General features: G+C 53.9%; 9 protein-coding genes across 9 annotated transcripts; 5 read left to right on the top strand and 4 right to left on the bottom strand.

Moving 5' to 3' along the window:
- Positions 1–667: 667 nt before the first annotated feature.
- PV08_00432 (uncharacterized protein) lies at positions 668–3,061 on the top strand (the record flags this gene model as incomplete). Its single annotated transcript, XM_016374797.1, has 3 exons — positions 668–876; positions 960–2,337; positions 2,495–3,061. The coding sequence occupies 3 exons, from the start codon at positions 668–670 to the stop codon at positions 3,059–3,061; spliced, it is 2,154 nt and encodes a 717-aa protein (XP_016240073.1).
- Positions 3,062–3,295: 234 nt separating this feature from the next.
- PV08_00431 (uncharacterized protein) lies at positions 3,296–6,169 on the bottom strand (the record flags this gene model as incomplete). Its single annotated transcript, XM_016374796.1, has 1 exon — positions 3,296–6,169. One exon carries the CDS (start codon positions 6,167–6,169, stop codon positions 3,296–3,298), a length of 2,874 nt encoding a protein of 957 aa, XP_016240072.1.
- A 683-nt stretch (positions 6,170–6,852) lies between these two features.
- Positions 6,853–8,218, bottom strand: PV08_00430 (uncharacterized protein; the record flags this gene model as incomplete). The annotated part of the gene is made up of 3 exons (XM_016374795.1): positions 6,853–7,519; positions 7,577–7,695; positions 7,748–8,218. 3 exons carry the CDS (start codon positions 8,216–8,218, stop codon positions 6,853–6,855), a joined length of 1,257 nt encoding a protein of 418 aa, XP_016240071.1.
- A 798-nt stretch (positions 8,219–9,016) lies between these two features.
- On the bottom strand, positions 9,017–12,699 carry PV08_00429 (uncharacterized protein; the record flags this gene model as incomplete). Its single annotated transcript, XM_016374794.1, has 3 exons — positions 9,017–10,860; positions 10,907–11,002; positions 11,052–12,699. 3 exons carry the CDS (start codon positions 12,697–12,699, stop codon positions 9,017–9,019), a joined length of 3,588 nt encoding a protein of 1,195 aa, XP_016240070.1.
- A 525-nt stretch (positions 12,700–13,224) lies between these two features.
- On the top strand, positions 13,225–14,026 carry PV08_00428 (uncharacterized protein; the record flags this gene model as incomplete). Its single annotated transcript, XM_016374793.1, has 2 exons — positions 13,225–13,752; positions 13,808–14,026. 2 exons carry the CDS (start codon positions 13,225–13,227, stop codon positions 14,024–14,026), a joined length of 747 nt encoding a protein of 248 aa, XP_016240069.1.
- A 350-nt stretch (positions 14,027–14,376) lies between these two features.
- On the bottom strand, positions 14,377–15,021 carry PV08_00427 (uncharacterized protein; the record flags this gene model as incomplete). Its single annotated transcript, XM_016374792.1, has 3 exons — positions 14,377–14,623; positions 14,674–14,849; positions 14,899–15,021. 3 exons carry the CDS (start codon positions 15,019–15,021, stop codon positions 14,377–14,379), a joined length of 546 nt encoding a protein of 181 aa, XP_016240068.1.
- A 399-nt stretch (positions 15,022–15,420) lies between these two features.
- Positions 15,421–17,806, top strand: PV08_00426 (uncharacterized protein; the record flags this gene model as incomplete). The annotated part of the gene is made up of 4 exons (XM_016374791.1): positions 15,421–15,459; positions 15,642–15,826; positions 15,873–15,948; positions 15,995–17,806. The coding sequence occupies 4 exons, from the start codon at positions 15,421–15,423 to the stop codon at positions 17,804–17,806; spliced, it is 2,112 nt and encodes a 703-aa protein (XP_016240067.1).
- Positions 17,807–18,313: 507 nt separating this feature from the next.
- Positions 18,314–19,193, top strand: PV08_00425 (uncharacterized protein; the record flags this gene model as incomplete). The annotated part of the gene is made up of 3 exons (XM_016374790.1): positions 18,314–18,400; positions 18,495–18,681; positions 18,850–19,193. 3 exons carry the CDS (start codon positions 18,314–18,316, stop codon positions 19,191–19,193), a joined length of 618 nt encoding a protein of 205 aa, XP_016240066.1.
- Positions 19,194–20,943: 1,750 nt separating this feature from the next.
- PV08_00424 (glycine cleavage system T protein) lies at positions 20,944–22,452 on the top strand (the record flags this gene model as incomplete). The annotated part of the gene is made up of 1 exon (XM_016374789.1): positions 20,944–22,452. One exon carries the CDS (start codon positions 20,944–20,946, stop codon positions 22,450–22,452), a length of 1,509 nt encoding a protein of 502 aa, XP_016240065.1.
- Between the last annotated feature and the right edge of the window lie 3,639 nt (positions 22,453–26,091).

The raw sequence follows: 26,091 nt of genomic DNA, 5'->3' as shown, positions 1-26,091 counted from the left end.
CGCGTGGATAGGACCCCCGGCCCTCGCGTCGTGTCCGCAATGCCTATGCTCTTCGATCTTGCAAGGGGCTCAATCCCGGTGGTCAATTCAGACGTCAGATGTTGTTCAAACCCCATCAAAACGACGATCTCAGTTCCGCGGCTTTCTTTAGAGGTGCAAGTGGTCCAGATATGCTGGACCATCTCATGATACAACCGTATGGGATGATGAGGAGTCGACGGGTCTTATGCCGGTGGGATGTCCAATCAACTGCGAACCTCCCACCGGGCCCTCGTCTGCACGACTCTAGGACGTGGGAGGTGTCAACGGTGTTTTCTTGCGGGGAGACGTTCATGGACCGAGTAGTGAGTACGAATCCATGTCACGGTCAATGGCCGTGGGGATTTGGCAAATGTTCGAGAGAGCGAGGCAGCAAGGTCGTGTAAGTGCCGTTTCCCAGCATCTCATCGTCGTACGTGAGTAACAGAGAGCAAAAACGTAACACGTGTTGAGCATCCCGGATCTCGACAAGGAATAGGACAGAACGCAGGTCCATTTGGTCTTTGTTTACCTCTGTACAATTTTTCATCTTGAGACAGGCAAGCGTGCTACACCTTCTCGCTTTCAAGCCCATAGAAAGCACTACCTGACGGCACATCAAAGTTCACGGTCAAGTGTGATACCAATAATGTCATATCCTCAAGAGTCATTCATCCAGACGTCCTTACTTCCTGGTTCCCTCCTTGCCCGGAGACGCGAGGTTGTGTCGTCGAATACGCTGCTGTACCAGCTCGAAGTACTCAAGAAGACGGGGAGATACGACGCCTTCAAACTGAAATGGCATCCATCGTACTCTGATCCTCCCGAGACGTGGCCCATCCCAAATCATTTGTTCTGGTGAGTCTGAACGCGACTCATCCCATGCCCACATACGCACCCACACGAGGAACCGTGACTGATGACCAGTGACGCCGATCCAGGGACTCTGATATTGGCAAATGGATCGAAGGGGCATGCTACTTCCTCCACAAACAGCCCGACACCAAGATCCATTCAGCCATCAATGACCTGGTGAAGATGATCCGGTCGGCGCAGCAACCAGATGGCTATATCAACATTCACTATACGGTGGTGGAGCCTGGGAAACGGTTCACGAATCTCCGCGACTTCCACGAACTGTACAACGCCGGACACCTGATCGAGGCCGCGCTAGCTCACAACGACCTGTACAAGAACGGTGACCTTCTCGAGCCGCTGATCAAGTACGTCGACCTCCTATGCCGCACTTTCGGACCCGGCAAGGACCAGATCCACGGCTACCCCGGACACCCCGAGATTGAACTCGCGCTGCTCCGTCTGTACCAACGCACCAAGGACCCCAAACACCTTGACCTCGCGAGATACTTCATCACCGAGAGAGGGAACCCTGCGGGCGTCGACGGACGGCACTATTACGTCGTCGAAGCCGAGAAGCGAGGCGACCCGGCGCACGCGAGGATGGTGTACTGGGGCGGCAACGACGACGCGCTTTGGTACTACCAGGCCCACAAGCCCATCGTGGAGCAAGAGACGATAGAAGGACACTCTGTCCGCGCCATGTACCTACTCACGGCGGCGTCTGACCTCGTCGGGATGAGCACCACACACCCGGTCGCCGGCGCAAGTGAACAGCAGCACGACGACAACACTCGACCACTCCAGGACGCCATCTACAGACTGTGGGACAACATGGTGGAACGCAAGATGTACGTGACGGGCGGAATCGGGGCGATCAAGCGCTGGGAGGGGTTCGGGCTGGAATACTTCCTCCCCCAAAGCACCGACGAGGGAGGTTGTTACGCCGAGACGTGCGCCGCCATCGGCGTCATGATGCTCGCTGAGCGCATCTTGCAGTACGACCTGGACCGACGGTTCGGCGACGTGATGGAGTTGTGTCTGTACAACGCCATGCTGACGTCCATGTCCCACGACGGCACCAAGTTCACGTACGTCAACCAGCTCGCGTCGAGCGACGCCGACGCCTCGAAGCGGGAAGAGTGGTTCACGTGTGCGTGCTGCCCCCCGAACGTGCTGCGCTTGTTTGGGCAAATCGGAGGCTACGTCTACAGCGACAAACGCCGCACCACCGAAAAGGACGACGCCACGCAGGTGAATGTGCACCTGTACGTTCCTAGCCGTCATGAAGTCGAGGTTGGAGGGCAAGGGCAGGGACAAAAGGTGGTCTTGACTCAAACGAGCAATTGGCCTTGGGACGGGCGTGTCGAGTTCGAGGTGCAAGGTACGACGAGTGATACTGTCGCCGGCACCGCTCGAGTGAGTATTGCTTTGAGGATCCCAGCCTGGGCCAAGTCATGGAAGGTAAGAAGGAAATGAAGAAATCTCCTTTCTCGTCGTCACAAGCACACTATACCATGCTGCTGTCATGCTATTGGCGCATGTTTTGTGCTGTGCGATGCTGTTCTGTGTTTTTGCTGCAAGGTTCAAAAACAGATTCTGACCTCATGGGGGCATCTAGATCACTCCATCTACTCCTACCGCTGCCGCTGCCGCTGCTACTACTACTGGTGGTGGCCATGCCGACGCCGACGCCGATGCGGGCACAACCTTACAAAAGGGATACCTCATTCTCTCTGCGCACTGGGTGTCGCAACACCCCAAATTCACACTCGACATCGACATCTCTCCGCGCCTGGTCTCGCCGCACCCGTACACCAACCAGGACACGGTCGCCGTGGCACGAGGACCCGTCGTCTACGTGGTCGAGGACGTCGACAACGCCTGGGTCACCGACCACTTCAAGGGCGTACAGCTGGACCCGGAGTGCTCGATACGGGAAAGGACCGTGACCGACGGCACGACGGGCGACACCTTTGTGGCCCTCACCGTCCCTGACGGGGGCGCGAGCATTCTCCCATCAGCCGGCATCCACGCTTCTCCAGGGGTCGAGACCGGGAAGTTGCGCGAGGTAGAAAGGTCCGCCGAGGCCGTCATCGACGAATTGCACTTTGTGCCTTATTATTTTCGCGCGAATCGTGGCGGCCGCGGACAGGCGAGAGTCGGGTTGAGGAGGTGGCGAAAGTAGTTAGAACGGCAAGAGTCGGGATTGATGAGGTGGCGCAGGCGGAAAGAATTCAATCCATCATGCATTGATACATACACACACACACACACACACACGCAAGTATACACGTGAACGTATAGATGAGATGAGCGTCGGTACAAGAGGCCGGTCCACCGGTCCCCCCTTTGGGGTATAACTCACGTAGCAGCTAAAGAAGTTTTGTTTTATGATTTCACTTTTATTATCGTTTCTCTGTCATCTCAACATGGACAAAGGATCTGAAGCCGAGGACGCTTCAACGGCAGCATGAGTATCGACGCCAGCCATTGCCGTGACCTTTTCCAGCCTATTCAACACCTTGACCCAGTAATCGGAAATGCCTCTCCAGCTGCCGAGACTGAGGAGCAATTTCTGTCCCTCGGCCAAAACCTTCCTGGGACCTCGGGGCCCAAAGACGTCCCCGACACCAGTCATGTTGGCGCGCATCGAGTCACCCTGTCGGACGAATTGCTGCACGAGCTCGTCGTCCGTCGGGCGATCAATAAGAATAATATCGCAGATGTCCGGCGACGGCGAACTACTGCCGTCATGGTCATCATCATTGTCGTTGTTGTTGTTGTTGTTGTTGTTGTTGTTGTTGTTGTTGTTGTTGTTGTTGTTGTTGTTGTTGTGGTTGTGGTTGTTTGGAGACAGTCTCCCACCGCCGGGCGCACCACGACTGGTTGGTCTGGTTTTGGATTTCTTGATCGAAAAGGCGCTCAGGGCCCAGAACATCAACGCCGCCAGAGCGACGGCGGTGGGCTCGTAGAAGGCGTCGATCGAGTAGAGCCGCACGTGCCAAAAGACCGTTCCGGCGTGGATCGCGGCCAGTCGCGCCTTGTACTGATCCTGGACCGCCCAGCGTTGAATGCGTCGCCTGTGCGCCTCGGCCTCGGCCGCGGACACGCGAGGGAACAGGCGGTTTGACTCCCTGCTCGACCGGATCAGGTAGTGGGAAAACAACAGAATGTCATTCAGCGGCGCCAGCAGCACGACCCGCGCCAGGTGCAGGTGTAGCACTGTCGGGTGCTCCATCCCGCTCGCCGCTCCTATCGCGGCGTTGGCGCTCCAGTGCAGTATGTCCAGACAGTCACAGGCAGAGTTTCTCCACTTGTTGAACAGAGGTTCTGCAGGAGGCCACACACGCTCAGTGTGCGTTGTTCCATGACTTGTTGCTTGTTTCAACGCTGACGGCTCGAGCCGCGAGAAACTCTGCGTCACTGTCGTCTCGACCTCCCATGTCCGATGGAAGATTCCGTGGATAAGCAAGATCCGGCTGAACTCGCCCAAGTTCGGGAGCAGCCGTTTGTCGATGTAGAGATTTTGAAGCGCCTGGCCCAGTGTCGGCGGATCTGACGAGCCATAAGCCGCTCTCAGCTGATCAAACTCAGTCGCGTCACCGCACGCCCACAGTCGATCTGAGCAAGGCAGTTGATGATTCGTGGCATCATCGAGATGGAGGTGCGGTGGCTGTTGAAATTGAAATGTCCACATGGAGTCCAAGAGCCAAATGCAGTAGCCGAGACGGGTCTTTTTCTCTTTCTCAATCCATGTCTCCCAGTCAGACGAAGACACTGTGTGGCTGCATTCTTCTGGGCGCCACGTCGTGCGGCAGAACTCGGCTGCGATCTGCAGTGACAGTGACGACGAGGTACGCAGAGGGTCATACACGGTGTATCTTGCTCCGATGGCATGCAACAGGTGGATTTGCGCGAGAGTTGTAGTATTTTCCGGACGCCAGTGCCTCTGCTCCTGAATGAGAAGGACGAATCGGCGCACAAACTCATGCATGGATAGAGCGAAATGGCCAGATTGGTCAAAATCTGCGTAGCAGCTGCCCAGAGCCATCATGGCTAATACCAGGCCACAGTGTTCTTTCTCCAGCTTGAAGGTCGCCAGATGGATAAATGGCACCGTTCGGTCGAAGTGTACGAAGTATAGCGAGAGAAGATTGGTTAAAGCACTTCGAGGAGGAAATGCCGACGGCGCGTACTTCTTGAAGATGGCCGTGTCCAAACAAAGCTGATGGTAGAGAAATTCTAGATTGCTATACACCTCCTCTGGCAGATCACGTCGGGGCGGAGTACTGACAGCGGATAGTGGAGTGCACTTCAGCGAGAAGGAAGGATCGTCGAAGTCGTTCAGACTCCTGACCTTTGCAACAACTCGGCGGCGTTTCGACCTGGGCAATCTGCCGGCATCTCCATCGACGTAGTACTCCCCGCATCCTGTCGGAGGAGGCACAGAGTCTGGTGAGGCAATTGGTTGCGCATCAAGAATTGCCCGCGCCGGCCGTGGTGTCTCCTGGTAGATACTGACGCTCGAATCGAGTGTGGCCCCGGAGAGATCAACGTCAGGATGCTGAGTCGGGCTGACAAAGTCAACACTCGGCGAGAAATAGTAGTTCTCGGGGAACACGGGAAAGAGGGTTCCAAGGTCCTCGTCATCGATATTGAAGCTATCGGGCTGAAGCCAATTGATGGTAGATGTGATATTGGAGTTCCAGTCAAAAGTGGGCATGGTTGTAGTATGATCGAGGTCGCTCTGTGCGAAATATGTCGACTCTTGTTGCGTGATCTGAACATCTGGCGTCGTGGATTCGAGCCCTCCAAGGCCGATGGTGGTGTTGTCTGAGATTTGCTCTGAAGGAGGCGCCGGCCCCTGATAGACCAGCGCCCCCTCTGTGACCCTACCCATTTCAGAGTGGGCAAGCTCTAATGCAAACGGGCTGCGCTGATGTGATTCTTGCCCGAGATTGTTACCTGCCATTTGTGTGGCGCTTGCATTGTTTCTACCCACAGGGTATCGACAGACTGCTCCCTTTGTCGCACATCTCGTGCAGGGTGTTCCTCCGGAGCAGCGAGATTTGATAGCAGCGCAAGAAGAACAAGCCCTGGCTCCTCGCTGCAGGAGCGAAGGGACAGTAGATCGATGGGTATGTTCGTGTTTGGCGAGAGCATCCTTTCGATGGAAAGCTTTGGAGCACTGAGAGCACTGAAATTGAGGCGCTTTGTGGCCCTGTTCATGGCGTTTGAGATGCTCTTGTCGGCTGAAGACCTTGGGACAAGTCGAGCAACGGAAACCACCCATCGGCACGAAGAGTAGATTCAGTTAGGCGGCTCTTTGCGCCGTGCGAAGACTAGCAGGTGAGGGTCGATTTCTCCTTTGAGTTTACATTGCAAGGGTATTTACGCAACAGGCTCTGCAAGTTCAGAGAAAGCCGCAGATTAGTTGTTCAAGATAGCAATGCGTGTGGACGTTTGACGTCGAGTGGGCAAAGTTTTAGGGCTCGGAGTGGGCGAGAAGCACAAAGTGAGGTGGATGTGGGCATCAATGGCCACCGGAGAATGATCCTCAATGTCTAGTATTAAGCACGCACCCCGACGTCTTAGTGGCGGTGCTTGCGGCACCCTCTACCTACCTACGCATCTCCCCATCTAGTCGGCCCTTTGCGTCTTTCGAAGTTGACTGGGGCCACGGTGACAGGGTCTTGCTGACATTGGGATAGGCGCCGTGTCGAAATCGCGGCACCTAGAATGTCTATCAGAGAGGTCGAATACCCGATCTACTACTTAGCACGCATAGAGCAGACTTACAGATACCTCGTATCATGGACCAGGGGTTCGGGCTTGGAAGATTTTTCGGCAACATATTGGAGAAGACTTGATTCGTTCATTCGTTAATTCCTCATAACTTGACCCGGTCGTGAAACTAGCAAACCAAAATTCTGCAGCACATGAAGCTGGCCATCAGTTCAGATCCGAATATGCGGGCTACCAGAGCAAAATCAGAGGAGCATCCAGGACAGCGAGGTCTGTCCCATCAGACTTCCATACCAACTCAAGCCGATCTCGAACCGAGTCTATCGTCCGCACACCACGCCTGAGTTTCAACGCCGCCAGCCGTTCCTTGATGAAATCTTGTGTTTCCTGGTCGGCTATGCCCGTTCGGCTATTGAGAAAGCTTCCGGCCATATAAAGTGGCCACGTATGGCTTGCTGCAGACGGGCTGTCGAGAGAAACCTGTCCAATATGTCGAACTATGGCCCTGCAGTAACTTAAAATTTCCTCCCGATCACATTCAGTCAGCGAGCTCGAGGTCAACTTGTGGTAGTACAGGAGGCCAGCATAACGCATTGATTGGGCCGTGTTGCATGCGTCACTGGAGATTTCTCGAGGGGGATCCCAATGTTCCATGTCGGCTTTGAGGGATCTTGCTCTTGCAAGTCGAGAAGGCTCAATGGGTTCTGGGGGTCCATCTGCAGGCGATGCCGGGAAAAGCTCAGAGAGCTTGGCGACAAAAGATATTATCTGGTCCGCTGCCGCAAGGAAGGCGCCTCGGTGACCTTTGAGGGCGGACCAAGTGTCTCCTCTATAGTAGTCCATAAACAATGAGCTTTGGTTCGTGCCAATGAGGGCGAGAACGCTATGGTACGCAAAACTGTCAAATTAGTTGGTTAGTCTGGGAGCAGGTCGGCTTGATGCGGGGCGCAACTACATATCTAGCAACATTCGTGTTTCTTGATCACACGTCTTCCACTGCGGCAAATTTCGGGAGATGATCTGGGAAACGGCCTTCAAGTGCGTGACCCATGTATCGGGATTTGCTTCAAAGACCTAGATCCAACATTAGTCGGTGCGTAAGTACCACAATCCAAAATGCCATCACCTCATTTATGCTCATCATGATGATGGTTGCTAGGATGATTTTGTCGAAACCCTGCCAGTTCGCGACGTAGGCACGAAGCTCAGGCAGGACGCGGTGGCGATAATGAGGCACGTCGAGAGCGGTTTGCTCAGACCTGCCTGCAAGGTGCGATGCTGAAACCAGTAACAGCGTGTTCATCAAGAGATTAGAATCCCAAGCCATGCGCAGTATGGTGTTGCAGTAAGTGTTGATTGTTCGATCATCCGTGCTTGAGAGCAGCCCTGAGACATGGTGGACATAATGCTTGAGTAGAGCCTGGTCTTTGGAGGACAGATGTGACGGTGGCGATGAGCACAGCCTGCCCACGCTCTGCTGTAAAAGTTGTTCGGGGTCGGAATCAGGGTGCAACAGTGCTTTGGTTGCCTTCGACCTAGGCGTCCCCGGGTGGGATTGACCTTTCCCACGGTTCTTGATACGGGAGGTGCCTTCCATCCATGTCAGTCGGATATTGTATCCTTCGCATTCAATACCCAGACGTGTGCATGCCGCACAAGCTGGAGTCCCTTCGTCGCAGCGGTATCCACGCCGGCGACATGTCCAGCATCCTAGAGGCACGGTCAGAGTTGGCGACACAGCGAGCACCGGCACCAAGGCGTTTCTCGGCCTCACCTGTTCTCACCCGCTTAATGCCTGTCGATACCATTGCAGCGGGGCATAGCGGAGACCAAGTCTCTCTAGCGCACTCAGTCCGACTAGGGGCGAAGCCGTCCAGACTACAACGCGGTCAAAAGAAGGTTCAGCTCCAGTTCTCAGCGTGGCTTCCGTTACAACAATGAGGCGATTGGAGTGCCGAGACACGCCAAACAACGGTGTTCGTGGGACTCCACAACAGAGACCGCGAGTGTGTAGGTGGAAAAGCAGTGGATGGGACGAAGAGGTGTGGTAGGAATAAGTAATATATCGAAGATTTCCAGCCAGGTGGATGGCGAGCGAGGCGGGTCACGGCAGAAGATGCCAAGAGGCACCAGTGACATTCCCCGGCTTCGACTAAAGCAACTTTAGACGGGCCTTATCTTTGTTCCGGTCAATCTTTGGACTGACGGGAACTAGATCGCTCCGACAGCGTCAGCCACCACGTCGGTATGCGTTACAATGTACCACTACCTTATGCACCCGTCTCGAAGAGGTCCTGCGAGGTGGATTTCTGTCTAGATCTCACTATCGCGTCATGCTTGACTGAACTTCGACAGGGCCAGCACATGCCAGCCACACATGTCGCTAAACGTGGAATCATTTCCCAGAGTCCCAGCCCACCCAGGTGCGTGGCATTATTCTCCAGACCATCACTTCTCCGCTCTTCAAGTCGCCAACCTTGAAACTATGCTCTCTCAGCTTCGGTTTCTTACCCTTCTCCAAGTCTCGCCCTTGTTCCAAAGCCCGAATCTTTTTCTTAGTGCCGTCCCATTCGGCCACGATCGCCACATGTTCCGGCTTCCCCACATCAATACTATACTTTGTGTGCATGGTACCAGTATGGCCTGCAAACTTAGCATTGCGGAAGGTGACTATGTCCCCTGGACGTATCTCGTCATACTGTTGTGTCGAGGCGTTGCCGAGATTGGCGTAGACCAGCGCGCCATACGCCCTTGTCCCTACCGGCCGCAGTGCTGTCGTGTGCGGTTTTAGGAGTTCAAGGATGAGCCCTTGGGCAGAACCGTCGGCAAGGGATAAGCCAAGCACACTAGTAGCTGCCTTGGCGATCTGACTGCCATACTGTGCTGATGCACTTTCGAGTTGGTCTCGCCGAGGTGGTGGCGGTGGTCGTTGGTGATTTTGCTCCAGCGTAACATGAGACGGATCTGCTGCGTCGAAGCTGACGTTGATGGTTGTCTGCGAATAATCCATGTATAAAACATAAATATCCCTCGTGATACTAGTTCGGCCACCGCGCTTAGTAGACGAAGAAGTCTCCATTTCCAACAAGACGTCTTGACGGCCTTGCAGTGAGGGAGGAAACATGTTTTCCTGGACCCACCACATCGATCCTCGGCCCAAGTCGATGTCATGGGCAATATAACTCTGTTCCCCACTCGGTCTCGACTGCTCCATGGAACGACGTGAGACTGTGCCAGATCGTTTAACATCCAGAGAAGGTCGTGGGGATACCGCTGGTGGGGGTGGCGCGAATCCTGTAGGCGCTTGTGCATACTCCGACCTTTCAGGTGGCGGCGGGGGCGGAGCACTTCTTTCAGCAGGGGGAGGAGGGATGTGTACAGGCGGAGGACTTGCGCCATACATGTCTTCCTCTTCAAGTTCCTCCTTCGGGGACTGAAGTTTGGTTGAGTACTGAGTCTTGTTCGGGTGTAAAGGTAGCCCATGCTGCGACCCAGAATATCGATATGGATCATATTCCTCATCATCGGCAACTTTCGGAGGTGGGACTGGCGGGGGAGCGGCCCGAGGTGCATCCATGGAACTTCTTGACTTAGGTGCGGGTTGTGAAGGAGCAGGTGGTGGTGGTGGAACATCCCGAGGCGCGGGTGCTGGTACTGGGGGTATCGGAGGGACAGTCCGCGCTGTAGGGCTTTTAAGCGATTTTGTTGCGTCGTCTGTGAGCATATCGTCATCTAGACTAGAATCTCGATTGTGGGACTTTAAAGCATCCTTGTGTTTTGCACCAGAAGCGATGTCTGTATCGTAGTCACCGTCATATTCCGTGACCTCATCTTCATCACTAGCATCACCCCCAGCGCCTTGGGAGACACCAAAACCGCGAGAGTCGCTTGTAGACCGCCGACTGGGGGGAAGGCCTGGAGGAGGAGGAGGTGGTGGTGGTGGAGCTCTCGTCTGAGGAGATGCAACCGTCGGGCTCATGGGAACAGGCGGCGGAAGCCGGCTCGCACGCTTGTCTGTCGCTGGAGAGGCTGTGGAATCGTTCGTGTTGACCCTTGGGGGCTCGGGAACTCCCATAGGAGGAGGTGATTGTACACTAGAAGGACCAGGAGACCCATCGGCTGCCGAAGGCTGCCCTGATACGTCCTCTTCACCAGATAGTTCGGCCTCGAGTTCCTCATCTTTTACTGGGGCTTCGACCGCGGAGGGGGCCGTCGGAGGCAGAGGGGGCGGAGGTCGGGCTGCAGGAATTAGCACTGTTTTGACAGAGACAAAGGAATAACGTACATGTCGGAGATTGAGGATTGGGTGGATGTGGTCTCGACGAAGCAGGCGGAGGTGGCGGGACTGCTCTGGTTTCCCGTGGAGGTGCAGCAGGAGGCGCTATACATGGTTAGCAATACATAGACGGTGATGTTGCAAAGATAAATACCTTGAGGAATTGGCGGAGCAGGTCGATCAGTTGAACGCCTCTCTATCGGACGTGAAACATAGTCCTCCGATTCCTCATGAACGTGTGGTTCTTGGGGTGTAGCTTGAGCTGTCTGATCGTCACTGTCCTCAGCTGGCTCTTCTTGTCGTTTGGAAACTACACTAGACATCCCTGGGAGGGCCATGATTCGAACAGGCGCTGGTCGTTCTTCAGGCGCCTCCTGAGGCTGAGGGTCGGCAGGCTGTCTAGTTTCTGCAGGCTTCGACTTCCTCGCTCCAGAAGCACTCATTCCTCCTGGTGGGCCGAACATACCCATCATGCCCATTCCGCCGCTCATCTTTGCCATACGCTCCCGGAGCTCCCTTCTCCGGCGCAGTTCAGGATCTTCCTCTTCCTCCTCGTCTTCCTCGTCATCCTCACCCTCGTCGCCTTCTTTGTCCTGCTCGGCTGGTGCTGCTTTCTGCTTATTCACTTCGCTTGTTCGCGAGTCAACACCCTTCGATTTCGGTCGCTCTTCCTCTGTAGATGTTTCTTGGGCGTCTTCATCGTCACCTGCACCTGAATCATCGGCATCATTGGTGTCACTGACAAGTTCGCGCACCGGCTGAGGCTGCGGTGTGACTCCTGCTATGCCCGTTGCACGCCGCGACAGAGGGGCGACGTCGCTCTCATCCTCAACAAAGTCAGTAGATGGACGACGAAATGTATCTTCAGCGCTGATCTGCTGGACTGCAGGCTCTGCAGGTGCAGCATCTTCCAAAGATTCCGTAGGCTCGACTCGCTTCTTGGCTGGCTTCTTTGGCTTTTCCTTCTTTTCGGCATTTCGCGCGGCCTGTTCCATCTGTTGCTTTTGGAGCAGGGCTATTCTGTCCTTCAAGCTCTGTGGCTTTGGCTGATCCTCTTCCGGGGGTTCTGGATGGGAGGATGTATGGGGTTCTGCTGCTTCCTTTGTTTCGGCTTCCAGTGAACTTGGTTCTTCTTCTCGTCGATATGGCTTCTGCACTGGTTGCTCTCGCGCAGGTGGAATGTAAGCATTCCTGCTCGGGGGAGGCGCCACGAAGGGTTTCTTGATAAAACCTGTGCTAGTGCTGCCACCAGGCTTAAAAGGCGTGATAGGGGCTGCAGCCGGCTTATTGAATGCTGCTATCCTATCCTTGAATGAGCTTGATGATGGCTTATCAGCCACGGGGGGAGGTGACCTCGAGGTCGAGACGACTGCCGGACTGGGAGCGGCTGGCTTTGGCGCAGGCGCAGGCGCAGGCGCAACAGGTTCCTCCTTCGGGGGTGTATCAGAAATAGGAGCTTCATTTGAGGGAGTTGCCTCTTGTAAAGAGTGTGTTTGCAAGGGTTCGGCAGGAGGAGGTGCCTGCGCTGGAGGAGGTTCCGGCGTATGTTCAACATGGACAGGGGCCCGCTTAGGAGCCCTCGCAGGGCGTGTAGGAATCGTCGGTTCGAATTTCTCGACAAAATTCCTTGGAAATATACCTTCCCGCCGCTCTCCCGATTCATCGACGTATTCGCCGGTATACCAGTCGGCATCCTCTTCATCGGTGACCGTAATTATTTGACCATCGCGAAAGCTCAAGTCGTCTGGCTCCTCCGAGGCATACTCATAGAGAGCTTTGACTTTGAAAGAGCTGCCAGGCATGTTGGCTCGAGTTCTGGCTGCTTAGGATGCGTGCAGAATCGCTGTCTTGCTGAGCGTGTCAGGTTGAACAGTCTTACCCGACCAAACCGGTGACGCAGCGCCTGCGCCACCCTGCTCACTTCGATGCCAAGGCGAGGCAATATGACGGCTTATAGATGGACAAGGTCGCGGTCACCTGAGCGTCGGTAGAGTAGGAGTGGTGAGGAGGGCCAAAGATAAAACGCCAGAGGCTACAGCAGCTTGGTAGGCAGTCGTGGCTTTTAGACCAGGTGGTGCTCGAGTACGTGGGGCAGGAGTTGTAGGTGAAAGTCCGGCGTAGTTCGGTGTACGAGTAGTTACATCAAGCCGTCTTTGGATTAGGACGTTTGTCTCGAGATACTTGCCGCCATCTCTGCCCATCGCCAAACATCTTACGCTATCATCGAGCTCCAATCATACTAGGTGTCTCCGCCCTCATCTGTCTCAGACGCATAGTCCCCGCTGGGTCCTAGGCCACAAGTCAAACGACAAAGGGGATGGGATAGTATGAGCTCCGAGTCGCCAAAAGTCGATGACAGGGAAAATCGCATCCGCTCCACCGCTCTTCGCCATGCTACCGAGATTGAGGACCGGAAGAAACTACAAACTCGAATTGCTGATCTAATAGTCGAAGCATTCGAACTTCCTACAAAGCCAGATGCCGATCCAGCGCGCCCGTCACCATCAGACGCCTCTCTTTTCAAGCAATGCCTGGGGTTGTTCCAACAATCCGATCTCGACGATCTTATTTACGAACGTAACGTAGACAACAGGTGCGGCTATGCCTTGTGTCCCAAACCAAATCAGAGACTCTCACATACCGGCAACCTGGTCTGGAACAGGAAGGGTGGCAAGGACTTCAAACTTGTTAACAAGGCGGAAATGGAGAAATGGTGTTCGTCTCTATGTGCAGAAAGAACAGCCTTCGTCCGTACTCAGCTAGGGACCGGTCCGGCATGGTTGCGAGACATAACGGCAGTCGATATCAAATTATTCGATGAGTTTGACACTGACCACCTTGCGGAATCTTTGAACGTATGACCTTAGTAATTTTGCGATATTTTGAAGTCTACCTGCTAACCTCGAAAAGGCTCTGTCCGTTGCCAGAACAGCGGAAGACGAAGTGGCAGAGAAAATGCAAGCGCTTGCACTTGAACGCGGAGAGCTCAAGGTCAACCGTAACGAAGAAGGCGTGACACTCATCGAAAAGTCAAGTGACGAGATTCCCGAACCACCGTCGTTGACATCGCAGCAGCAGGGTACCATTGAGGGTTATCAGCCACGAAAGGTCCGTTTCCAGAAGTCATAAGCAGACTCTTATGATACAAGACGCGCATTCCGGGCACATCGCAGACGGCCTGATCCGACGTTCACGGCCTTTCAGCCGGCGGAGGTAATTGGATGTGGTTGAGTAACAGTGCTGTGAGTTTGTGTCCTGGCCCTCTCAGCCAGTACCCAAGCCACGCTGTATCATCTTCCAGGAGGAGATGTGGAGCGAGGAGAGGTACAGCACAAGTATCTCGAACCCAATATGCGGTGGTCATTGAAACAACTGGATAAGCCCAATCCTTTAAAATCAATGGCGGGAAAGACCCAAACTCTTGATATGCTGAAAATGCGCAGCAGCTCTCCGGAGCAACGTTGTGAGAGGTTGTACTGTCACCCTCCAAAGGCAAAGTATGCTCTTTCGAGCGGTTGTCTCTCAAACTCCCATGCCAACCAATCGCTTGTGGTCGTAGGTAGCAAGCCCATGCTGTTGACTTTGTATATTCCCAAACCAAGCAATAAGCATTGCATCAGTACGTAGACCGCTTTTACTCCCAGCATTTGCGAACGTGTCCCTTCACTTTCGAGTTTTGAAAAGGCCATATTTGTCTGAGAAATAGCTTGGATGGGATTTTTGAACCTAGGCAAAATCAGTACCGGTATGGTTAAGACAGGGCGCGGTGCACTTACAACATCCATACCATCATTATAGAGAAGATTTGCAGGGAGTTTCCGGACATGTAGCCCATGATAGCCTGCATTGGAATTTGCTTTGCAGGTCCCAATGCGATTTCCCATGCTTTCTTCAACTTCAAAGTCTCCGTCTCTTCAGGTGTGGGCGCCTTTCGGGCAGAGACTTGTGCCTTCTACAACCCGTAAGACACTGGCTTGAGGGTATCTCGAGACATTGCTCACCTGCTTGCCGGACGTTGACCTCGAAGAGTATCCGGGAGGATCTGGCAGGCTGCTAGCAATCTTTGACTTGGGTGGGGGACCGTTGTTGAGTTCAATAACCCATTTCGGTTGTGTATGCTCCATCGTGCTTTGCATTGACCGGTGTGGACGAGTGATTCGACGATGGTGTTGCGGGTTGTCGTGTGTAACATGTTCCTCGCAGGAGACGTGGACAGTGGACGGTGGACGGAACGGATCATCTCAGCTTCCGCACTTTAGCGTCGGCGTGTCCATCCCTTTCGCGACCGACGAGTCCTTTCAGATTGCCAGTCCAACTTCTCATGATCAACATTGAATCTGTTCAAATTAAACCAATGCAGTCCAAGCCTTGTCTAGGACCCCTCCATGTGTATGATTCCCAACAATGATACCCTGACACAGTCCTAGACACATCGGGCTCATCGACAATATCACCCATATCAAAATCGGAGGCGAGTCAGCTTCGACCACCGCTTGTGCCTCTGCAAACCCATATCCGTCAGAATGTCGTCCGGACACGGCGACGCGAAGCTCTTCGCCAGAGTAAGTCAGTATGAATACTAGTCACTGTCACAACTTTCCAATTCATGAGCGAATTCCGCCCTATATCCTAAACCCCCCTATTTCCACATTGTTTTGCTTCGGCACTGGCCGGGGTTTCAGGCCAGTGACTCTTTGTCATATGGCATGGTCCTTCTTCGTGACCTGGCTGACATAAGACCCAGGGCAAAGTGGCCGAGCTACGTCAAGAACTTACCAACCCAGGCAAGAAAGACAAAAATCACGCTGCGAAAAAGAATGCGCTCAAGAAGATTGTGGCAAATATGACCATGAGCAACAACGACATGGTTGCGCTCTTTCCAGATATCGTCGCCTGCATGCAAATACCAGTATTGGAAATCAAGAAGATGTAGGTCTGGTTCTCTGGGATTTTGGACGCGTACTGACTTGCGAAGGTGTTTCTTGTATCTTCAACACTACGCTCGTATGAAACCGGAAATAGCCCTGCGGGCTTTACCATTTCTCCAAGATGTGAGAAAATTGTTCCATTACGAGCGAGTGCCACTAACGTGTCAAGGACATGCAAGATCCAAATCCATTGATTCGAGCGCTAGCTCTCCGGACAATATCTTATATCCACGTCCGAGAGTTTGTCGAAGGGACCATAGGTCCCCTGAAGAAGTTAATGTCAGACCAAGACCCCTATGTTCGCAAAACAGCCGCCATTACCGTGGCCAAAGTCTACGACCACGACAAGAGACTCGTCGAAGGTTCCGACTTGATAGACAGACTCAATCGAATGCTCCAGGATGACAACCCAACGGTAGTCGCCAGTTCTTTAGCGGCACTTCAAGACATCTGGGAGCGCAGCGAGAACATCAAGTTAACCATCGACTACACGAGCGCATCAAAAATCGTCGCTATTCTTCCAGACTGCAACGAATGGTCCCAAACCTATGTTCTTGAAGCTCTCGTCTCATATGTGCCGCAAGAATCAGGGGAAGCACTGCTCCTGGCAGAACGAATTGCATCTCGTCTATCTCATTCGAACTCCAGCGTCGTCCTTACTTGTATCCGAGTCATCATGTACCTCATGAACTACATCTCCGATCAACGCAAGGTCGATGAACTCGCCCGTAAACTCTCTCCACCTCTGATCACTCTTCTTTCCAAGCCACCAGAGATTCAGTACCTTGCTCTTCGCAATGCCATCCTCATACTCCAGCAACGCCCCGAAGTCCTTCAGAACGATATCCGCGTCTTCTTCTGTAAATACAACGACCCGATCTTCGTCAAAGTCACCAAACTCGAATTAATCTTTATGCTCGCCAATAAGAGCAATATCTCCGTCGTCCTGAATGAGCTCCGGGAATATGCCACCGAGATCGACGTGCAATTCGTTCGAAAAGCGGTTCGAGCGATTGGCAAACTTGCTATCAAAATTGAACCAGCAGCTCGACAGTGTATTGACACGCTTCTGGACCTTGTAAATGCCAAGATTCCGTACATTGTTCAAGAAGCTACAGTGGTGATCAAGAACATTTTCCGCAAATACCCCAATCAATACGAGTCCGTGATTTCGACTGTCATAGGCCAGATCGACGAGCTCGACGAGCCGGAGGCCAAAGCAGCGATTATTTGGATTATAGGAGAGTACGCCGACCGTATCGACAATGCCGATACGTTACTTCAAGACTACTTGTCAACGTTCCATGAAGAGCCTATCGAGGTTCAACTATCGCTATTGACTGCCACCGTCAAACTCTTCCTCCACCGACCAACAAAAGGTTCATCAATCGTACCACAAGTTTTAAAATGGTGCACCGAAGAGACAGACGACCCCGATCTTCGTGATCGGGGCTTCATGTACTGGCGCCTGTTGTCTACAGATCCGGTAGCTGCAAAGAAGGTGGTCATGGGCTCCAAACCTCCAATTTCTGCAGAAAGCGAGAAGCTTGACCCAAGTACCCTGGAGGAGTTGTGCCTGGGTATCGGCACGTTGGCGACAATTTATCTCAAGCCTGTGCAGCAGGTGTTCCGTGCAGCTCGACCCAGACGTCTGCACGAATCGCCTGCCCTTCAACGGCGCAAGCAGGACTTTCATCGTGCACTTGTTTCGCCAGCAATGAATTTGGCGAACCCATTGTCACTCAGCACTGGCCCAACCTCGCCTGGTGGTACTCCCTTACCAGGCCACCAAGCCGCGATTGCGGCTGCAGATGACTACTTCAAGAATCTCAGCCTGAGCGATAACAGTGGCGGTGATATCTTGACAAGCCCTGGTGCAAATGATATTGGTGGCAATCCATATGTTGTCAGCCAAAATGCGCCGCAACAGGTACTTCGCCCACAGACGAATATCGCGCAGAACGGGGATTTGCTTTTGTAGTGTAGAAGGTCGATGACCATTACATAGCGGCGGTGAACATAATAGCAAGCGGTTTCCAATATAAGTCCTACGTGAGAAATACTGTGACATCCGATTCCACTCGCGCTGTAGAAATCCATCGTAAAGTGCCCGAGCTGAAATACCGGGGGAAATATGGCATCAAGGAGACAAAGACGACAAGGGAGAGGACAGGAAGTCCCCGAACTGCACTGAACGGTCGAGTCATTGTGCCCAAGTCCCACGTCACTTTTTGACTCGTTTCTCCAAAATCCAAAGTTCGAAATGTGGCATCATACGAGCACAATATACGACCTACTGCGGCAGAGCAACGCGAGAGTTGTTACCATCTTCCACTACGCACCAAGAGCATTGTGTACTCGTATCACCCCTTTCCAGTTTCGCCTTTTCCTTCCGGGTCGCCTCTTCAGACCGGACTTGTACAGCGAGCGGACAGGACACCCCGGGCCCAGCACCACACCAACAGGCGCTTCAACAACCCCAACAGCCATGCTCAGTCTTCTCGTGGTCGTTTTCCTGATTCAACTCGTCTGCCACCTCGTCCTGACCATCGGTTCCAAGCCGATCAACGATTTGGTAAGGGGGGGCCCGCCTTCTTCCCGTCCCTGTTTCTCCGCCCCTCACAGACACGACGCATTCGTTACTGACAAGATGCCTCGGCGTGCGTTAGCTATGGCAAATCTACTGCCGTCTCCCCCTACAGTCCTCGAGAGACATGAAAGAACAGTTACGCCTGCGCCGTGAAGTGGTGCGGTTAAAGCGAGAGATGAACGCCGTCAGCGCGCAGGACGAGTTCCCCAAGTGGGCAAAGATACGGCGACAGCACGACAAGGCCATGGAAGAGCACGACAAGAAGGGTATGTTGGAGTGACGTCTCGTCTCCCGTCTCCAGTTTCGTTGCGGGAGACAAAGGGGGGCCCTTTCTTTTTTTGTCTCTGTCTCTCTCCGGCGTACTTGACATGAGCTCTTCCTTGTTTTTCCCACGTCCTCATGTACTTGATCTCTGACCGGGTCTTCTCCAACAGCTGCCGCCGTGTCCTCGTTAAAAGCATCGTTCGATACGAAAGCGACGGCGATTCGATGGCTATGCACCAGCGGTCTACGGTTCGGCCTGCAGTTCTGGCACGCAAAGACACCCATATTCACCTACCCAAGGGGTTGGTTCCCATGGTACGCCGAGTTTCTGCTTGGCTTCCCCAGGTGTCCGTACGGAGGCGTGAGCATCAACGTCTGGAGCACGGCGTGCGCAACGGTGATTGCATTGGTTTGGGACGTGGTGATATACGTGATACAATACATCCAGGAGACGCGGACGGGACTAAAAGCAAAGAGACCCGTACCCGTTCCTGCTGGCGAGAAAAGCAAGTGACAACGAGAACAACGCAAGGATGAGGTGATGATGACAACAATAAAAGTTGAAAGAGCCGAGATACCCTGTGATACTTCCAGGGTCAAACGGTCCAAAAATGAAAAATAAATATAAAGTCATAAAAATAAGTACTCGGCCTCAAGGATGTATCGTACAGCGTGCTTCATTCAGAGATATTCAATCGTTGCTCGTCAATGACCAACCATGCTCGTTTCGAGGTCATGGAGATCTAAGTGCTTGACTCTATTGATTGTGCGCTCATCATGAGAAGCGGAATCGTGCATTGTTCTCCGTCCTTTCTGATTTCCACCGCGACCGTCGCCGGCGATCTTGACCATGGCCCTGGGCCGTATCCTCAAGACGTCTAGCCACGCAACAACAAGTGTTGATCCTCCTCCTCTTTCACACCATTCCCCTTTTCTTTTGTGTTGTCATGAACCAGTCCGGTCCCTTTGACAGGACTTCTGCAACGCCGGAAGAATCTTCCGACGTGCCGCTTTGCCATAAGCTACAGACTCAAAAAAATAAAAAGAAGGGTAATGGTGTCTTCCGCGCCTCAAGAATAAGCCCCGTCGAGTTACTCTCCCGTCTCGGTTTTTGTTCCCTTCTTCTTCTTTTGTCTCCGTGCGAAACGGAAACAGAAGGGAAAAAAGGGGGCAAACCCAAGTGACAGAGCAATCGCATAACTGTACTCGTGTGACGAATTGCGCAACCTTCTACCACTCTTGACATCCCCCCCGAAAACGGTCCCGCCCGGGCGCAAATACTCCCAATGTGATCCCTCGCCATCTCTTCCACTGTGACGTGCCAGGAAAAAAAACCCCCCCAACACCAAGCCAGCCGGCGTTCGGCGTCGAGGAGAAGCGTCTAGCCGAAACCCAACAAAGGGGACGGACTCGGTATCTTCATCCAATCCCAGACGCCACCCTCTACAGCGTCAAGCACGGCCGACCGTTTTTTCCTTCCGAAGAAAGAAAGAAACAAGGAGGAGGGGGGGAGAGATCCGGCAAACATCGCCAGTGGAATGTGAATAACGACAAGACAAGGTCGGAGGCCCGGGCGGTCCCGGAGGGAAAAGAGTGAGAGGCAGAGGAAAAAACAAAGATACCGCGGTGAAGAATGCTTTTATGGCGGCAGAGCCTCGCGGCAAGTCCTGACGTTCTTTCTGGGGGGAGATGGAATCTCGCCCAGAAAAGGTAGGGTGGTCCGGGGACTTTCTCCCAAAGCCAAGTTGGTATGCCTGACGGAGAACAAACCTCCCCTCATCGAACCCGTGAAGGAAAGACAAGGGGAGATAATCTCCATCGGCTGTGCGTGAGCTTTGAATGCGATTCTTTGAACGCGGAAGACTGTAAAGAGAGAGAGAAAAGAGTTTCATTTGCCTCTCAGGGATCTTTTTACCCAAGACTGCAGAATAATCGCCAAGTCTGACCCCGTGACCTGCGCTAGACCTAATTCGGACATGACGCTGGATCGCGGCTCGTCGGACACTTGAGCGGACGGAGAAGCTCGACGTGGAGAGAAGAGAAGACAGAGAGAGAAAACCAGCTCGAGCGCCGGCCAAGGGTTGCAAATGCCCACGCCCTTTTATGATCAGTAGAGCCCGTTGAGTATTATTGATATTTTCTCGTCGAAGATTTCAATCATATCGTCGCGTCTTCAGCTTGACAAGTTTCAGCAAATCTGAAATCGGGAGATACTCGTAAACCACCAGCTACAGCTGATACACCATCACTGCACGACGCTCGCCATGCCACCTCCAAGAGCGCTGAGGCAGCTTCAAACGGCTGTCTCGCAAGCCGGCAGAAACATTCCACGACGCTCGCTACGAGAACTGAGCACTCTTCTGACAAGACCGACCTCGTCACCACCATCGCCAGCGTCAGGACCCGCACCAGCTTCACAACATCTCAATGTGCCCAGCGGAGCAAGAAGCCCACTATCAAACGTGTCCAGACACTGCGTAACAAGCCGCCCAGCGGCGCGGTTTGCGTCCAGTAGTTCCTCGACGCCACTCAAACACACTCCTCTGTACACCCTCCACGAATCCCTTGGGGCCAAGATGGTACCCTACGCCAACTTCGCCATGCCCGTCGAATATCCCGACCAGTCGCACCGGGACTCGCACCTGTGGACGCGCTCGCACGCCTCGCTCTTTGACGTGAGCCACATGGTCCAGCACAAGCTCTCCGGCGAGCTCGCCGAGGAATTCCTCATGACCATCACGCCCACGGCGATCAACGAGATCAAAAAGCACCACTCGTCCCTCTCGGTCCTGCTCAACAAGTCCGGCGGCATCGTGGACGACACCGTCATCACCCGCATCGGCAAGGACAGTTTCTACTTCGTCACCAACGCCGGATGCCGCGACACCGACCTCCCCTTCATCCAGGCCGAGATGGACGCCTTTCTCAAGTCAAAATCTGCCGTCTCGCCGTCCAACAATGCCTCGGACAAAATCACCTGGCACATCCTCGACCACCATGCGCTCTTGGCCCTTCAGGGGCCCGAGGCCGTCTCGGTTCTGCAGGCCCTGGTCTTCAACGACCCCGAGGACGAGACTCTCGACACCTCCCTGGACACGCTGTACTTTGGCACGAGCCGCTGGCTTCAGCTCACTCTTCCCGAGTCAGGCATGAATACCCCGTCCCTCCTGATCAGCCGCACCGGATACACCGGCGAAGACGGCTTCGAAATCTCCATCCCACCCGAGTCCGGCGACGCGACCGAGCTCGCAACGTCCATCGCCAAAGCCCTGACCGCAGACAGCAGCAAGGTGCGCTGGGCGGGGCTGGGCGCGCGTGACTCCCTTCGTCTCGAGGCTGGCATGTGCCTGTACGGCCACGACCTGAACGACAGAATCACGCCGCCGGAAGCAGCATTAGGTTGGGTCGTTGGGAAATCGCGGCGCGCCGAGTCGCCCACTCCCCCTTTCAACGGTCATGAGGTCATCAACAAGCAGCTGGCGAGCCCAAAGACAATGGCTGAGCGCCGCGTGGGATTCACCCTCGAAAAAGGCCCCGCTGCACGTGAAGGCGCCGAGGTTGTAGACCTGGAGAACGGCAATGCAGTCATCGGGCACATTACGTCTGGGTGCCCCAGCCCCAGCTTGGACGGACAGAACATCGCCATGGGCTACATCAAGAACGGCTTCCACAAGAAGGGCACGAAAGTGGGCATCAAGATTCGCAAGAACGTCAAGAAAGCCGAAGTTGCAAAGATGCCGTTTGTCGAGAACAAATTCTACAGGCCGTCGTAGAACAAAGCCATTCATCCAGACAAGACGTGGTCCGGCCCAGGTCTGGTCTGGTCTGGCAATAGGAACGTGGGTGGCTCCTTGTGCGACCGTGTCACCTGCGTGTCTGGCATGAACTCCACCCTCAAGGTGTTGGCGCGGCGCAGACATGGACTCCGTTGCACGTATCCGTGGACGGTCTTAGACACCGCCTTTCTCGGACTTAGGCATGGTCCTCCAACGCATGAGCAAGGCATTTTGGGTGTTTTCGGAACGACAAAGAGGAAAAGGTTGAGGGCCAGGAATAGCCGTCAGGCGTAAATCGGTTCCGCTCTGGCTTTGGCCGGGAAATTGCGAGTACCAGAGACAAGACTGCAGCAAAACAAAGATTTTTCTAGCTCCGGAGTACGGAGGATGCAATAATAGATCAGTACAGCCAGGGTAGGCAACATGCACGATCGGTCAGGTTAATATTGAACGCGGTAATGCTTGTCCTTGCCATCTTGGGGATTTGTCTTTCAACAAGTGCTCCTGATGACGTGCAGGTGCGCATATCATGGTCGTTCCTTCAAAGATATTGTCGACGGCCTTGCCTCAGTTGAAGCCTCCAGGTAAGGCTTGTCATAAGCACCGCCATGTAGGCGGCAATGCGAGTACGGTCTTGAGCCAGATTTTCGGTGAGACCTTAAGGTCCAGACGAGCGAAAAGCATGATGTGTTTGATCTTGGAGTCTCCACAGCTTTAATGCGTAGCTTCGGTGCAGTGATGCAGTGACTCGCATGTGTGCCCGGCCCGGCATGCTGCCTAGCTTCCCCGGTGTCCAAAAGCCTCGCGCGTTACCTACTTAAGGCCACTAACTTCGGCTTGATGGACTCAAAACAAGACTGTATGGGAATATTGACGCTCCGGGGAAAAAGGGTATGGAACTCTCGTCGATCAATCCGGGTGTCTGCGCGTTCATACATCCGCACGTCCAAGACCACTTCAGGAAATAAACCGTTGCCTGGCTTCTTGGGGCTCGACGGTGCAGCCTGCTGTCTGCCACAGTCTTCGGCCATACCGAAGAAGCAACAGTGGTCGGTGGCGCTTATGCAGCACTCTTCCGGCATGTCTTGGACTTACCGCTCACGTTACTCCGTAGCGAAGATTCGTCGGGAGCAGAAGCCTCCTTGGTTTGGAACTTGAACTGCCAAGTCATGTGTCGACAGTTTGATCGCGAGGTCCGGCTAATGTCGGGGGCTGGGAAGCGGTGATAGACAGACAGGCCATGGCCAGATGCAAGCGTTAGATAACTGAAGCTGACCCGGCGACGATGCCAGCCAGGCTCCAACTGGCTTCACTGGCCCGGGTCCCAATTTCCGGCGGCTGGTGGGCCGCAAGTGCGGATTGGTACAGTAGCTTCGTCGACATGAGATGGTGGTGTCGGCAAGACACTACTGTAAGTAAAGGACTGGGGCGATCACTAAGCACCCGCCGCCCATGTGCACTGGTGGCTCTTTGACTTTGAGTCCGTCCAGAGTCTCCATCTGCCAATTTTGACGACATCGCAAAAGGACTCATCGCCTGCGATCCGCGGTCCTAGAACCCTGAGGTGCCTAAGATGCAACCCAGCAGGGCCTGGACCCCTCGTGTGAGATCATTGCTGCCTTTTCTCCGTGACTGGCCGCCTGAGCTGTGAACTTTTGTGAGGCGAGAGAACAATTGAAGCAGTCAGTTTTGCCCCATCGAAGCCCACTGCACCCACCCAGAAGATTCTGTCCCGTGTTCATCTTCGGCTGCAGAACGCCCGGCACACCAGCACTGGTACCTCGGCCGTGTTTTTGTTGGAACTTCAATAGGTATTTCGCACCCTGTAGAGCGGCAGCCAGCCCTCTGTTCTCACCTCGAGAACACGAAATCTCCACAGTGGCAAACAACAGTGCTGGGTGGTCCTCAGAGGCCAGTAATCCGCGAGTGTGGCCATGTGCGTCACCTCAAGGAGCAGACAGGTACCTGCACGGGCAACCAACGACTGCACGAAGGACCCTTTCTCGTGTGAAAACACTGTGTAACAATTTCCCCCCAATGGTCATGCCTTCCTAGGGACTCTCAGGCAGCCTCCTGCTAGGCCGAGCTACCTCTCTTACTCGAGGATCGGCCAAAGGGGAAATTATCGACCTTGCGGAAGTTTCTTTGCACGGACCCGGACTTCAATCTGTTCCCTGAAATTTATTGAACTGCTTCACCAAAAGGAAAATCATTCGCACGCGCGCCTTACAAGGAAATTGCCAAAACGAGAAAGATTCCGAATGCAGACCGATGCATGTCTTTGGTGCCCAAGGACCAGCTCTCGTGGCCTTGTGACCAGGTGTTCACGAAAGTTCCCTGAAGACTGGTATCCCTGTTCAGGGTCCAGCTAGACTGGAACCGCGCGGAGGACTGAGGACTCGTAGGGTGCTAAGGCCACCGTAAAGGGAGGAGCTGAAAGTCCAATCACTTTTTCTTCCTCGGTGAGTTGAGGATGTTTTGGTTTTGCAGCAGGAAAACAGGCCACCAGCTTGCCCTTTGGCGCAATCACCCCTCCCTGCAGGCTACTGCATGCGATTCCTCGGGTGATAGTTTGTAGGCGGATTCCACGAAGGGCAGGGGGATGCACCGTAATGCTTGGAGCATGCCACGAACATGTTTTAGCCGTGGACAACCGCCCGTGGGAGCCCAAAGGCGCCTTGCTTTCAGTGCTGGTACGTTAGGCGCTGGCATGTCAGGCGCTGGCAAATGGGCTCGTATGTGCGTATATGCGTGACAGGTTGACGCTGCTGAAGCACTATCGCTGGATCACAGCCAAGGTGACCTCGCTCACACAGGCCGTATCTGGGTACGGGAGGGATCCGAGTCAAGGCTAGTGATGCTGATCATCCACTGGTGGAAATTTGCTGTGATAGTAATGACCTCAGAAGCACGAAGCGGCTGTCCCCAGTAACCTAGCACATATGTATGTTAGCGTCACAGGTCACTCGAGGGGCCAAAAAGTTGTACAGAGCGTCCTCCGATGCCCCTGCTAAGCTTCAGGTTAGTGACAGTGACGGCTGAGTCGTGCAGATCCTGCAACTGGAGAGGCTGCTATAAGCGGCTCTGATTCGAAATGGGACGATCATTTCGCATGCGAACAAGGCGCAGCTCAATCACACTGATCTATCACAGCTGCATCTTGTCATCGAAATGTTCAGACAAAGTCCTTAGTCCTACACTCCCTGATCCGGCGTTTCTACGATGACTTTGTTAATCCCGGCGGGTGTGGAGTAAAACATCTCATAGGAATACAACTCAAATCACAATCGTGTATGCTCTTGTGCCCTGTCGTGACATGGCCCCGTACTTCCCTCGCGCGCTCTTCTTCTCCTCTTGGCCCCGTTGATGTATAGATGTTTCTGCAGTGCAAGAAATGACTGTACCTGTACCTGCATCCGAATTATACTGCTGGGGTTAGTGAGCGGTCCAAATTCTTTCTTGGTCCTCCGTATGTCTGCCATATCTTTGCACCTACACAATGCTGCCGAAGATCATAGCTCACTCAGAGCGTGTTCAACGAATGCTGTCCATCATGCGCCATAGTCCAAGGTCATCTCGTGCGCCATGTACCGCGTGAATGCAGTGGGTATCTCTAGCGTTTGCCCTTGCCAACAA

Source organism: Exophiala spinifera (genome assembly GCF_000836115.1).
Source record: "Exophiala spinifera strain CBS 89968 unplaced genomic scaffold supercont1.1, whole genome shotgun sequence".
Lineage (NCBI taxonomy): Eukaryota > Fungi > Ascomycota > Eurotiomycetes > Chaetothyriales > Herpotrichiellaceae > Exophiala > Exophiala spinifera.
This window is presented reverse-complemented; position numbering and strand designations above follow the sequence as displayed.